Here is a 14,897-nt window from a genome sequence, read left to right on the forward strand (position 1 = left end):
ATTCTTTTAAGAGCTATTTTGTTATCCTAAGATGTTGTTCATGTGGAAGGTAAGATGAATGCCTATTTTTTTTTTTTTTACTTTTATTTTACCCATTTTTATTCCAATGGGTTGGTATCCTAGTAACCTCCAAAAGTGACTAATGAAGTCTTTTTAAAAGCATTATTATTAATTCATGATTTTTAAAACATTTGGAGCATTTCAATCCATTACAGTCAGAATTCCAATATAATGGCCCCAACTTAACGTTGGTTGGGAAGTCCTACAAGTTAGCATCCGTATACTTCTGATTCAGGCTTAGGATGGTGTAATCTGGTCAAAGGTGAGTGGAAACTCTAACCAGATTTGTATCCTAACCTGATTTCCAGGCTGTGACTTTAATGTGACTCCAGCATTCTAGACTTTTCCACATCCTGCCAAATGCTTGAATTCAGCTTTCTCAGGCAATCATGTATGCTAACATTCTTTCAGTGAATTCTTTTGTATTTAAGCCAAGAATTCCAACTGATCAAAGAAGAAGGAGCAGAAATGGAGAGACTAGTTGACACTAGAGTGAAAAAGCAAATTTGGTAAAGTGAAATGTAGTATCATTTATATAAATTAAAACCATGAAGTAATTGTATATTTTGTCTAGGCGAAGTATATTATAAAAATTGAATAGCTATAGCAATTGGGAGATACAATGGACTGTGGATCAAAATGATGGACATACTGGCATCTTGAAAGGTAGGGTAAAGGGCAGAGATAACGTCACCTACTTCTGGCGCTATAGGTTCCTAGAAATGTCAGAGATTACGTCAGGCCACTTACACACAGGTCAGACTAAGAAGAAAACAATTTTTGAAAATAGTACAACTATCTGTGATTTTTAAATTTTATTGTATTTTAAAAAATATTATGCATCAGAGTAAAAAATCTGAAATGTTAGTTATCTGTAGAAATGACAGGTGACAAATCAAAATCATTTTTCTTTCAGCAGCATACGGCAAGTTTATTAAGGAAAAAGAGAAAGAAAGAAAAGAGATGCCTGCACAGCCACAGCTGGGCAGTCTAACTGGACAAGATCTGCCTCAAAAATATTTTTAAAGTTGTCTCACTTGGTTTTGACTCTCCCTCCAAAGCCCATCCACTATAAAAATTGTTTCCTTAGTGTAGCTTGAATTTTTATTTTTATAAAGATTTATTTATTTATGCATACAAAAACTGGGGTACAGGCCAGAGGTGTGGGGGGTGAGAGGAGTCTCCAGAGACAGAGTGGGGAGCAGAACAGACTGAATTGCAGTGTTGAGGGGAGCAGTAGGGGAGACAGGAGAGGTCTGCCGAGCCATGTGGGCTGCTCCCTGGCTGGCCGGGGATCAAACTCGTGCTGCTGAGGCTGTGGATCGCTTCACAGTGCGATGCTTAACCCCTTGCGCCACCAGGGAGGCCCCATTCCTAAGGTTTTAAGGTCCTCATAACTTCAGGGCTGGGCAGCCATAGGGGCTCACACGGCACCACGGTGTGCGTACCAGCGTCCTGAGGAGACAGGGCCAGGCCCAGCTCCCAAGGTCAAGCCCGGAACACAGCTCAGGACTCGGCAGCAGGAGGCCACGGTAGGTCACAGCGCTGCGGGCGCCCTGGACCCGGGGGAGGGCGCCGGGGGCCAAGCCCCGCCCCCGCGTCGCCGGCCCCGCCCCTCGCGCAAGGCCCCGCCCCTCGCGCAGGCGCACGAGAAGGCCCTTAAGCGCGGCGCCCGGGGCCGGGGTCGAGGCGCGGCCTGCGGGGTCACCTCCTCCTGGGCCGGGGCCGCGGCCATGGCGCTGCGGGGCGTCTCTGTGGTGGAGCTGGCCGGCCTGGCCCCCGGCCCGTTCTGCGGCATGGTCCTGGCGGACTTCGGGGCGCAGGTGGTGCGAGTGGACCGGCCGGGCTCCGCCGGCGACGTGAGCCGCCTGGGCCGGGGCAAGCGGTCGCTGGCGGTGGACCTGAAGCGCCCGCGCGGCGCGGCCGTGGTGCGGCGTCTGTGCGCGCGCGCCGACGTGGTGCTCGAGCCCTTCCGCCGCGGTGAGGGGCGCCGCGGGCCGGGGGGCGCCCAGGCCGAGCCCGCGGCGGGGTGCGCTGTGCCCCAGGGCGGCTGCCCGGCGCGGCCCTCCAGCCCCCGTGGTGCCAGACGCGTCTTTCCCGCTGCAGGGGGTTCCCCGCCTCTGCATGGGGCGCCGCTGGGGCTGCGCCTCTCCCACTTTTTTGTAATGGCCCACGTGTTTTTATTTGCCTTTCTTAGTTACTTGAGGGTCATCAGCCCTGTGAGACTGAAAAGCCTGCTATTCGCTGCCAGGGAGACGGCTTAGAGCACATTTTGCTACCGTTTGGGGGGACGGTTACCCTCTAATGCCACCCCCTGGTGCAGGACAACAACCTGGCCTTAAATGCTGGTGCCCAAGCTCCAGCTTCGGCTCAGTTTCTTTTACTTTACCCTCTGCTCCTGAAACACCTGTGCATTCCCCTTGTTCTCATCATTTTATTTTTTTAAAGGTTTATTTATGCATACAAGAGATGGGGTGCAGGCAAGAGATGCAGGGGGTGAGAGGACTCACCAGAGACAGAGGAGGGAATGGAACAGGCAGATGACCAAAGTACACTGCTGAGGGAAGCAGTGGGGGAGACAGGAGAGGTCTGCTGCGCCGTGTGGGTAGCTCCCTGGCCGGCCGGGGATCGAATTTGTGCTGCAGGGGCTGCGGATTGCTTCATAGTGTGGTGCTTAACCCCTAGCACCACCAGGGAGGCCCTGTTCTCATCATTTTATAGACAGGATACTCAGACCTGTAACTGTACCCCCACTCTTACAGAGCCGCAAACCTCTGGCATACTCAGGTCCTGAACATTTCCAATGGGCTGGCTGTCCCCCAGGCGCTGCAAATTTCAGAAATCGCAAACCAAGCCCATCATCTTCTCTCCTGAAATGGCATCTCTTTATTTTCTGTTACTAGTCACAGTGAATAGAACCCAGTTGCTGGCTTCAGAAACTTGTGCTTCACCCGTGACTGCAGTGACCACCAGTTCATTCATTCTTCCTTCCTGTGGCCCAGGGTTCTTTCTCTCTGTACTTGCTGCAGCTTCTTTGACAGTCCTTTTAAAGCTGATGTTTGCATCTAGCACTACTCTGATCCTTTCTCCGACAGCTGCCAGAAGTAATCTTGCTCAGTCAATACAAACAAAGCTTTTCTGGTTATATAGCTATATGTTGTAAATGTTTGTTGATTGAATCCCAGACATTTAAAACCAATAATTCACCCATATAGCCAGATTTGAGGATTATAATTATAGTAATTTAGTAAATAAGATATCATAATTCAATAATGCCATTTGAAGATGAAGTAGTTTCAACATGGTTGAGTAATTTGTCCTAGGTATTGCAATAAGGGGAAAGGTGAAGCTATGAATAAGTTTGTAACCTCCAGGTGAGAGGATTGTGGGTGGTGTTTCCTTAAATAACTATAAGTTCTTTTGCAATTTAAGATAGCTTTGGCACAACAGAGACAGTATTATGTAGTCATTATTGCTTTAATCCCCGGGGACTTTGCCTGTTACCTGGATTTTATGCAATAAATACTGTGCTTGATAATTTAAGAGCTCTCAGATGCTCTTGTAACTAACCTTTCTTTTCATATTGAACCTTTTTTTTTTTTTTTTTTTTTGAGCCTTTTTTGAAGGTACTAATGCTAGGCACTGTAGAGGCCTGTGAGAATAGATCAGGGGAGTCCTGTGGGAGGATTTTCTGAGCTGGTAAGGGATCATATACAGACATAGGTACAGCTTGAGGCAGAAGGTGGTAGGCACTGATGTGGCATTGAAAAAGAAAAGATCCTTAAAAGAATAGCAGCTTTCAAAAGGAAGTTTTTAAACCAAGAAAAGATCTAGGGTAACTTCCAACTTTTAACAAATTACTAGTGAGAAGATTCAGGAAATTGTAAAGGGTCTGGCTAAATGGATGAAATGTCCACTGTGAGTATTGAAGAAATGTGGATATGCCTAAAGGGAAATAGGGAAGTTCTAGAAGGAAGTAGTAGCACCCTGGGGCAGAAGCCACACATCCCAAAAATGGTCATCTCACTCTTTGGGTCCTTAGTTACTAGAAGCAATCTATAAGTGTCAAGTATTACTAGAGTTAAATGTTATCACTATTACTTGCAAGAGGTCTGTTTCATATGTGCCACAGAGGAAGGATTATACCCATCCTTGATTCATGTTCTCATAGAAAACGTGGTGACCTTTCTCTTGAGGTGTCATGGAAAAACTGCAGCTTGGCCCAGAGGTTCTGCACAAGGAAAATCCAAAACTTATCTATGCCAGGCTGAGTGGATTTGGGCAATCAGGAAAATTCGCTGAGAGAGCAGGCCATGACATCAACTATTTGGCTTTGTCAGGTATGTTAGGGAAAAAAAAATTTCTCTACACTTTTTATTTGTTTGCAGTCAAGTTCTGCAGTTACCCTTATTAAAAAGTATGTTTACAGGTAAAAATGTAAGTATCAATACAGGTGAAATGTAAGAATCAATAAGGAAGAACATAGTTGTTTTAAAAGGGTTAGTTTGTCTTGGAACATTTTCAACCTTTTCTTATATCTTCACACTTGAGGGATAATATACTCTCACAAGGAACATTTACTTACTACAGCCGTGGACTCAACTCTCAGGCAACCCCTTGCTAGGAAGTAGGAGACTTAGGGGTAGTAGGAATGGTTTCTCCATGTTGTGAAAATTCTGATATGAGTCTGATTTTGACACCCCTCTCCCCCAAACTATATTGAAAATCATCTGAGTCACCTTTTAGATGTCTGTGAATACTAGAAAAAGCCCATGGTAATATCACTTTATTAAAAATGTTCCCTGTGAATATGTCCTGGAATGGCCTAAATCTTGAGTTCTGAGAGCAATGTGTTGTTGAGTAAATAAAGTCTCAGAATTTCCTATGAGGACACATTTAGGGGTTGAGATAAAGAATGAGTGTAGAATTGATTTTTCATATCTATTTTAAAGTGTAATCCTTTTCTTGTTGGTGTGTATATTTTCTTGCATCTCTGAAAAAAAGAATGGAAGTCCACCATACTGTGGTTAAGGCATAAATTTAATTGGCAACAATTATTTCCCCCAAAACTCCTTGAGTAAAAACTTAGCAGTAAAATTCTGAAAATATTAGTTGATATAAAGTTTTAGAGACCTAAAAGACAAAAAACTAAGTCCCTTGCTGGTGGGAAAGCCTGTTTATAAATATGCTGAATGCATTTAGGTTGATGTGCTAGTTTTCACTTAATGTCAGCAACTAGAGAGGTTGGTTATTTCTCTAAGATATTCATATATTTGTTTAAAAGAGAGTTTAAATTTACAGTTTGTGCTCCCCAATTTTTTTTTTTACTGGTGTAGGAGTACTGTCCAGACTTGGCAGAAGTGGTGAGAATCCCTGTGCCCCAGTGAATCTCTTGGCTGACTTTGGTGGCGGTGGACTCATGTGCGCCCTGGGCATCGTGCTGGCTCTCTTCGAACGCACACGTTCTGGCAAAGGGCAGGTCATTGATGCAAACATGGTAAGTTAACAGGGGTGGAGGAGTGTGGGGGGATGAGGAAGATGCCCGCCAGTTATTCTCCAGTATGACGTGATTGCTTCAAATCCTTTTCTGAACAAAATAATGGATAAATGAGATTTGACAGTTGGCGCAAGTTTTCAGAGATATCCTTCCTTTCTTCATATATATCAGAATGCCATATTTGGATCATTTGTTTTTGGAGTCAGCTTTCTAAACATTTTGTGACTACTCACTGGACTTCTGTGTGGTTGTTCAATAATTTTCCTAGTTATCTCTTAGTCTTAGAATATCGTTTACAAGCATTCCACGTTCAAAATCATCCTCCAAAAGTTTCTTTCAGCAGATGGAGAAGATTCTCAAGTATGTGAAAGTAACACAGATCAGTCTAGATCTTCCTGCTGTGTTTTATATGCAGGGGGTTTCCAGCATCACAGTGCTTTACTCTTTTCATTGTTATGCTGGTCACATTCCCTATGTGATTTCTTCTACTCTTTTAAAATAATGCTTCACTTGGAATACATTTTTTTTTTTTAAAGAGGAATCAGAATTTGCCCAAGAGCTCACAGCTGGTTGGTCAGAGCTCAATCTGGGGTCACTACACATTTGCCTTTGGACACTTCTTGGAGGTGGGATGGAGAATGGATTTCAGGAAGACAAGAGTGGAGGCAGAGAGACCAGTTACTGGGTTCTTGCTGGGCACTAGGGACACATAGTGGAGCAGTTTGTGGGTGAATCAGTCTGGATTTAAGGGATATTTGAGCTGTAATATTGCTGGGGTTTGGTGATGCATTGCCAGTGAGGGGAGTGGGGGAATCACGGATGGGTCCCCTATTTCTGCCTTGGATATCCTGATGGATGGTATCATTAGCACCCTGAAGGGAGAGGCAGTTTGGCCTAGGGGTCAAGAGCAGGGCAGACTTCCTCCACCCCAGCTGTGCCACTTACTGACTCTGTAATCTTGGGTGAGTTACTTAACCTCCATGTGCCTCAGTTTCCTTCTTTAAAAGGGAGAAAATGTTATCTATTGTATAGCATTGTTAGAGAATTTGCCGCGGACCAGCACAGCAGTGAGCGATGAGGCTGTCTCAGGGTTGAGAGACTGCGCAGGGTGGTCAGGGATTCGGTTAAAGAAATGACAATCAGACACACTTCAAGAGTGAAAATCTGAGTGTAATTTTATTTGAGTTGGTGACCAGTATATATATGTTTTCTAAAGGCATAGGAATGGCGAACATCAGTGAAGAAATCAGCTTGCTTATAGGTTTAGCTTATCATTGACAGGGCAGTGATTTACATCTGGACCCAGGCGCATTCCTAAGTAGTTAGGCTATTAATTTTTCTTTTTGTTTTATATGATTACTTTTTGTTTTAACTACTCACTATTACTATTAATTAACACAGGTGAATTTTACTTTTCACAATGTAATATTTTTATCATTTAGATTAATACAAACTAGGCTAAGTATACAACAGAGAAATTATTAAGCTAGCAGTTCAATTAATACACAGAGTTTAGTAACGTTTTATTTGAATCAGCCTAGTTATTAGATTTCGTATGTTCTTTTTTAATCGGCAAACCAATGACCTTTTAAACAGAGAAAGAGAAAAGATTTTAGAGAGACAGTTGTATTAGAATAAAGTTTGTGGGTCTAGAGAAGGTGAGATAAGTTTCCCAGCGAACAGCATTCCTGTAGTGGCTTCTGGTGGTCGTTATCTTTCAACAGGTTTCCGTCTTATCTATGTCTTCAGGCGGTTTTTTGCTGTTCTCCTCCTGCGCGCTGGTTGCCCAGCCGGACCTAGGGATTCCTAGAGGTCACTGCAGGAGGAGGTGCAGCAAGTATATCTTCAGGGGGTTTTGCTGTTCTCCGCCTGCGCGCTGGTTGCCCAGCCGGACCTAGGGACCGTGGCGCAAGCCATTAGCCCTAAGGGTCACTGCAGGGGGAGGTGCAGCAGGTCCTCCTTTGTTTTTTTTAAAACGGAGTTGGTAGGCATACATGTCACGTTGAAGGCGGTAGATCGACCTGTGAAGTGAGCGGACACGGAGGGGAGTTAAAAGACAAAGGAGAAGGACAAGTAGGGAAAGAGCAATGAAGGAAAGAACAAGATGATACCAGTGAGTAGGAGTCAAAGATTGGAGAGTAGAAGCTAGAGAATGGGCAAAGGAAGAGACTGAAGTATCCAGATGAGATTTACTGACAGTAGAAATTTCAGATTGGAGAGACGAGAGGTCATGAGAAAGGTCATTGTTACACCAGATACCCAATAGGTGATGTTTGGTAAGATTCCAATGTAAGGAAGAGTTATAATGCAGAGGCGTAACGCAAATGAAACGAAACTGAGCATGGCATCGAGTAGACAGTTGTTGTTTGAGGAGTTGAACCTCATCGCCAATAGCAATAACAATTTCTTCCAGAGCATTTAACTTTGTTTCCAACTTGTAGTCAATGTCCCGCTGTGTAGAGAGCGCCATGGACACATTTTTGGTAAGGTCATTTACAAAAGAAGCTGTATTAGCTTCCTGAATTAAAGCAACAGAGGAAGCAGCTAAAGAGGTAACTAAGGAAATTAATGCAGCAATACCAAGAATAAGAGCAACAATAAAACGTTTAGGACGAAGAAGAGCATGCACCTCATCCAAGATTTGCATGGCAGTATTATCATACCAAGGTATATCATGTAAATCAACAGGTAACATAACATAGGGGGGTCTTTTGAGCAAGACCACCACAGGATATAGACGAGCAAGAGAGGGGGTAATACAATTAGTAACCACACAACCGGAACATTGGACAGAATAAGAGTTCCCACGGGATTGGATACGTGTGGATGAAGCATTTCCCAGGAGCAGAGCAAAGGGGTATCCAACGCAGGCACGCACAGGAACTTTGGTTGTGTTGTATCCAGGTTGTTTGAAGTGAACGGCATCAAAAGCAGCGAAGAGGCGAAAAAGTTCAGGCTGGAAATAAGTCATATTATGATGATGAAAAGCATACATAGGTGGTACCCATCCAACAGAAAACTTTCTGTAGTGAAGGGCTGGAACAGCAAATGAAAAATCATACACAGTAAACTGAGACATAAGAGGGGATATAGGCATTGCCTGAGAGAAACCACAATGTAGCCAAACTGGGTAAGAAATAAGGGAATCCCAGAATTGGTCAACATCCCGGTATTTTTGAACACAGTTGGGAAAAGGGGGAGTAAAGGATGGTGAGGAGAAGGTGCGGATTTCATTGTCTGCCATCAGTTGGTCCAAGGCCATAAACGTCAGGCCTCAGACAACACGATCTCTGTTGTCCGCGTGGTGGTTCTCCGGAGGGGTACGAGGTGGTGCATCAGTGAGCATGGAAACATAGTGTAGCATCATACAACCAGGAAGGGATACAGAGTTAGCAAAGACACAGAGTGGAGGGTCATCAGACAAACCCTCATAATCAATAGGGGAAGAAACCATATGTTCAGGGTGAAAATCAGCTAACCCACCAAGGAGGTTAGTGTCATTGACGTAAACTTTTATGGCAGAATTTTCAGTCCAGGAAACGGGATGCAGAAAAGGCGGCTCGGGTACATAAGCCCAAAAATGGGCCGACTGTACAGGCGTGGATTGAGTCGCCAAGATGGCAATGATAGCCAGGAAAATTGATGTGGCTGTGCGTGGAGCATTATTTTGCATTAGCCCTAAGGGTCACTGCAGGGGGAGGTGCAGCAAGAATTAACGAGTTCATCCATTATTTAGGTTGTAATCAGTGGCTGGCAATTTGTAAAAGTTATTGTTATGTTTATTATTAGAAGAAAAGAAGTTCAGGTTTTGGTCTTTTCAAGTTGAAGTGCCTTTTGAGTATCCACATGGAACACTTGAAGTCAGGGACTAGAAACAGGTTTCAGAGTCATTTGGGAGCCACGTGAGACAGTGGCTGTTCCGCCAGGGAAGAGGACACAGCTCAGTGTGTGAAGAGGGAGCAGAAGAGAAGCAAGGGCTAAGAAGGCTAAGAGGAGAACCAGAGGGGATGGTTGTCATGAAACAAAGGAAAGAGAATGTGCCAAGAAAAAGGAATGGTCAGGGTCTCCCCGTGGCGCAGAGGGTTGAATGCAGTGCGGTGAAGCTGTCTGCAGCCTCTGCAGCACTGGTTCAATTCCTGGCCGGCCAGGGAGATTCCCACATGGTGCGGCAGACCTCTCCTGTCTCGCCTGCTGCTCCCCTCAGCAGTGCTTTCGGTCCATCTGCCTGTTCCACTCCCCACTCTGTCTCTGGTGAATCCTCTCACCCTCCCATGTCTCTGGCCTGTACCCCAGATCTTATATAAATAAAAAAATAATAATAATAAAAGAAAGAAAAAGGAATAGCCAGAGGGTCAAATGTTGGAGAACTCAAGAGTTTAAAACTGAACAGTGTAAATTGGATTTGCTCTTGGTGACCTTTGCAAAAGCAGTTTTCTACCAGAATCCCCCATCCTGGGACCTTGGCTGGCACATTCCTTTCCTCTCAGGCTAATCACCTCCAGCCCTGCCCTGTTTCTGTGCCTTTGTCATCACGGAACATTTCACATATCTGCTGTGACCGTCACTGAATTGATGTCAGTGTGTGACTGATCTTTTTATATCCTGGTCCAGTCACAGCACATGCCCAACATGTGGCAGTAGCAACAGCAGCAACACCACCTTTACACTTACAGCTACAGTCCAAGCTTTACATTTGTCTACCCCCCTCTGATCTACACAGCTCCCTGAAAGAGGTGTGTTCGCTCTCATTCAGTCTTTGGAAACTTTCAAACTTGGATGGGTTAACGGCCTCCTTCTAGAGCAGGCTGCTGGCAAGGCTCAGAAGCGCCAGCCCAGGCAGTTTGACCCTGCGGTCATCACTGCCCTCTGCTGGCCTCTCTGGGCATGGTCCCAGACATGCTGCCTCCAGGGCTTTAAAGAGAATTTAAGACTATACTTACTTAGGAATAATTTGAATACTTTACTAAAGACAAGTAATTGCTTTTTTTAATAATCTTATAAATAAAAGATGGTTGCTGCTTCATCAGATGTTGTCTGATGAAAGAATTACATAACAATTAGGATCATAGTAAGGTTTTAGAGTATGTGAAAATGTGAGCTTTAGTCAGGGTTTGTGTTTGCTGTAGGGCATGGTGAATGTTGGTTAATTACTCAGGGCCAACTGGATCATTAAAGCATCATCACGTCCCCATCTCTAGGAGCCCCTGTGACACAAATAGTTGTAAAGTTGACTATGGGAAACCTGTAACTTACAATTTTAGGCTGGTGGTTGTCAAATATTGTTAGCAGCAGAAACCTTGACCCAGGTCTGACTGTGAGAACCTGGAATCTTTTCTTCATAGCACTGTTTCCTTGGTGACTCTGCAGTTAAGTGTGGCGAACAGGATCCATTTTGCTGTATTCATCCCTGATCTGGGGGAATACCCCCAACCTGAGTGCACCTGTGAGCCTCGTGATGAGACGAGGACTGTAGCTGCTGTGTCTCTTGTTCTATGTCCTCCTATAGCACTAAGAAGATAGGGTTTGGCTAGAGCCTGTTTGTACCCCAGGTGGGCCAACCTGGACTTTGAAGTCTAATAGTGCATCTTTTTTCAACAGATCCCTCAGTATATCCAGTATATAAAAGATATTAAGTGTGTGTGTGCACGCGCGTGCGCGCACACACATGCGTATCTGTATGCATATCTAGGATCCATGTAACCCTGTTTTAAACTCCACTGTTTGGTGATGACAGATGTTTGAGCCATAAATCAAAATATACATGAGATTTAAAGTAAAAAGGGAAAGTTGGGATGTAGCCAAAGATGTGTTTTATGTTTGCTTCGCAACTACTAATTGTGAGAAATTCCATGCTCATCATTTGAATGGGTCGGTAACCTTGGAAACAAGAATGCTTTGATGGCTTTATCCCAGGGGTGCGGGGAATCATCCGGATTGTACAAAGCCATGATAACAGGAGGTAGTCCTCTGTCGATTGGCCAGCGTGCCAGCCTTGTGATAACTGTCTCTGAGGATGTGAATCCATTCCTCTTATTTCAGGACTCGGGGAAGTTGGAATTCCCAAACTTAATTGTCTAGACTCAGAAATTCATATACCTGCCACCAGTATTGTTGTGTTTATGTGGTAACTTTTTAGTGATTATTAAGTATTCAACTATAATTTTCTTAGGCTTGAATTCAAACTAGAATAAGCTAAATTTAATTATAATATGATTTACTTTTAAAATGTGATATGCTTCATATGTCTGTGTATATGTGTCTAGTGGTGTTAAGATCAGAAGATGGATTTTTTTAAAGATTTATTTATACACACAAAAAGTGGGGTACAGGCCAGAGTTTTGGGGGGTGACGGGATTCACCAGAGACAGAGTGGGGAACAGAACAGTCATATCAACTGAAACACACTGCTGAGGGGAGCAGCGGGCGAGCCAGGAGAGGTCTGCTGTGCCATGTGGGTCACCGCCCTGGCCAGGGATCAAACTTGTGCTGCAGTGGCTGTGGTGAGCTTCATAGGTTGCGTCTTAACCCCTTTTGCTACCAGGGAGGCCCCAGAAGATGGATTTTTAGAAATCTTTTTGCTTTATTTTTAGCCCAACAGTTTTTAATATATGTAAATGTGTTTTTAACATATGTAAACGTGGAGACACTGTGTATTGAACTTTTGTGTATCTTTCACCTAGCTTTAAAAATGATCAGTGTTTTGATAGTCTCATTTGGAAGAGAAACTAAAAGTCTCCTTGGAACAGTAATTTCTGAACTGATTAGTTTAGAAACCAGCTTCATAGCACAGTTAGTGCATTTCACCTGCACTAACTGAAATTCTCAAAATACCAAAGACGTTGTATAATTAGAATCTTTCTACATGGCAAGATAAGTATTTTTACACAAATATCAAAAAAACACCTAGGTACACATGACTCATGCTTTTATTGATGAATTGCCTGAATTCAGATTGTGTTCTCTTTCTTCCTAGGTGGAAGGGGCAGCATATCTAAGTTCTTTTCTGTGGAAAACTCAAGGAACAGGTCTGTGGGAAAAGCCCCGAGGACAGAACTTGCTAGATGGTGGTGCGCCTTTCTATACAACCTATAGGACAGCAGATGGGGAGTTCATGGCTGTTGGAGCAATCGAGCCCCAGTTCTACAAGCTGTTCATCAAAGGTGAGTATTTCACACGCTCCCTCCCCTTTTTTCTGTACCTGCCTTTAGGTTCTATTTTGGGGCCCTGTAGAAATTCTTGATACCTTTTATTATCCACTTTATAATGAACATAATTATAGCCATCATTATATTGTGGGACGTTTCCTGCATTTGAAAAAAAATGACAGGTAATTTTACAAGTCTACAAAAATTGCCTTAGGGTTTTGAAAAGTATCCCTTTTGTGGGAGTTCAATTTGTTTTACATGTTATACTCAGTGGTTTGGGATATTTATCTTGCCCTTGTGTACCCACATCTTACTCCCCCTGAAAAATGATCCCCCAGTTCTTTGTTGTTTTTTTTTTTTTTTTTAAAGATTTATTTATTTATTTATACAAGCACTGGGTACAGTCAGAAGCACTGGAGGGTGAGAGAATTCACCAGAGCCAGAGCGGAGAACAGAACAGGCAGACTGACGAAATACACTGCTGAGGGATGATCCCCCAGTTCTGCCAGAGCACAGAGAGACTTTGGTGAATGAGATTTCGATAAAATACATTCTCATCACTTGTTGCAGCCATAGTTTACCTTGCAGATTCTTGTTTGAGTGACATGTTGCCCCAAGTTAGCAGAAAAAATTGGAATCTCTTCTTTCTTAATTAAATAATTGTGTTGAATTAATTTTGTTTCTGTGAAATGTTTGCGTTTAACATTTCCTTTACAGATAATTTAGCATCTGAGAAGTTTTAGAATACCCCTCAAGTGGAGGCATATTGGTTACACCCACATTTATCTTTCCGCTTTGAGTCTGTTTCATTGTCATGTCTGAGAGCTTTTCAGGTGCAACATACACTCAGAGTTACTTGCATGCAACTGAAATGATTGTTTTTGCAAGTATTAGAAAGCATCTTATGATCATCTATATTAACTTCACTAACTTCATTATCATTAGAAAAACAGAATGGTTACCTAGAGCATATAGGACTGTTTTCTGTCCAGAAATGAAAACTAAAAACAGAAGGTCTTAATTCACAGTTCTAACAGAACAGCGCTACACGGAGGGCTGAGCAGTAGAGTGACACTCCCAGTCCCGTGCTCCAGGCCAGGAGAGCAGCAGGACAGAGGACAGAAGAGTGTGCACTTTCCCGAACCTTGTGTGTCTATGAATCATCTATAGAGAATTTACATCTATGAACAAGTTTGATTAAATTTTAGTCATCTTTTCATTATTATGCATAGCAAATCTAAATGACAGTGATAAGATATATCAAAAAGTTTTTGTTGACCTGAGTTCGAAACAATTTCTGCAGATATTGTTCTAATATATATAAGCTTTAATAGCCTTTTTAATTGCTCATTCTTTAATAAACATTGCATTAAAGTTATTCAGAGAACTCCCAGTCTCATTCCAATGTTAGACAGAATAGTGAGCTGCATAATCACTGAAGAAACTTTTTCTTTCAGGACTTGGGCTAAAGTCTGATGAACTTCCCAATCAGATGAGTATAACTGATTGGCCAGAAATGAAGAAGAAATTTGCAGAAGTATTTGCAAAGAAGACAAAAGCAGAGTGGTGTCAGATCTTTGATGACACAGATGCATGCGTGACTCCAGTTCTGACTTTTGAAGAGGTTACCCATCACGGTCATAACAAAGATCGGGGCTCATTTATCACGGATCTGAAGTTGGGCACAAGTCCTCGCCCTGCACCCCTGCTGTCTAACACACCAGCTACCCCTTCTTCCAAGAGGGATCCTTTTGTAGGAGAACACAGTGAAGAGATACTTAAAGAGTTTGGGTTCAGCCAGCCAGAGGTTGACGAGCTTATGTCAGATAAAATTATTGAAAGTCAAAAACCAATGGCTCGTCTCTAACCAATGGCTCAGCTCAAGTGAATTTGAACATTGCATTTATAGTCTAGAATAATACATACCAGTGTATCTGTGGAAACTTGAACCAGTATCATAGTGATCTACTTCTTCTAATTAAGAAACAAGACTCTGATTCTGATTGTACAGTAATGATTGAATTCTGAAAATAGCTTTGGACTGTTTTCAATTTATACTACATTATGTCAATTTTCTACCTTCCAACTTGAGAGATTATATTTGACATCAAATTACATAAATATTTATAATATACTTTAAATGAATTGATTTATTGCTTTTTTACTAAAAAAGGCTTTTTCCCCTTGAAAGCACA

The 14,897-nt window shown here is 43.0% G+C and overlaps 1 protein-coding gene across 2 annotated transcripts; it reads left to right on the plus strand.

Moving 5' to 3' along the window:
* The first annotated feature begins 1,779 nt into the window (after positions 1 to 1,779).
* AMACR (alpha-methylacyl-CoA racemase) lies at positions 1,780 to 14,842 on the plus strand. 2 transcript variants are annotated; one of them, XM_037529940.2, is made up of 5 exons: positions 1,780 to 2,040; positions 4,257 to 4,400; positions 5,397 to 5,557; positions 12,531 to 12,717; positions 14,160 to 14,842. In XM_037529940.2, exons 1-5 carry the CDS (start codon positions 1,794 to 1,796, stop codon positions 14,567 to 14,569), a joined length of 1,149 nt encoding a protein of 382 aa, XP_037385837.1. In that variant the 5' UTR covers positions 1,780 to 1,793; the 3' UTR covers positions 14,570 to 14,842. The 2 variants fall into 2 exon arrangements, with proteins under 2 accessions (XP_037385837.1, XP_054544064.1); XM_054688089.1 differs by lacking the exon at positions 1,780 to 2,040 and adding an exon at positions 2,145 to 3,164.
* The last annotated feature ends 55 nt before the right edge of the window (positions 14,843 to 14,897 follow it).

This window comes from Talpa occidentalis, unplaced genomic scaffold (genome assembly GCF_014898055.3).
Source record: "Talpa occidentalis isolate TD23 unplaced genomic scaffold, MPIMG_talOcc4v2.1 talOcc4.6, whole genome shotgun sequence".
NCBI classification, from domain to species: Eukaryota; Metazoa; Chordata; class Mammalia; order Eulipotyphla; family Talpidae; genus Talpa; species Talpa occidentalis.

Coding starts and splice junctions, on each gene's coding strand:
- AMACR (XM_054688089.1), top strand. CDS start 2,864: ATGGGCTGGCTGTCCCCCAGGCGCTGCAAATTTCAGAAATCGCAAACC. Junction 3,165..4,256: donor TTCTCCGACAGCTGCCAGAA/GTAATCTTGCTC, acceptor CTTTCTCTTGAG/GTGTCATGGAAAAACTGCAG. Junction 4,401..5,396: donor CAACTATTTGGCTTTGTCAG/GTATGTTAGGGA, acceptor TTACTGGTGTAG/GAGTACTGTCCAGACTTGGC.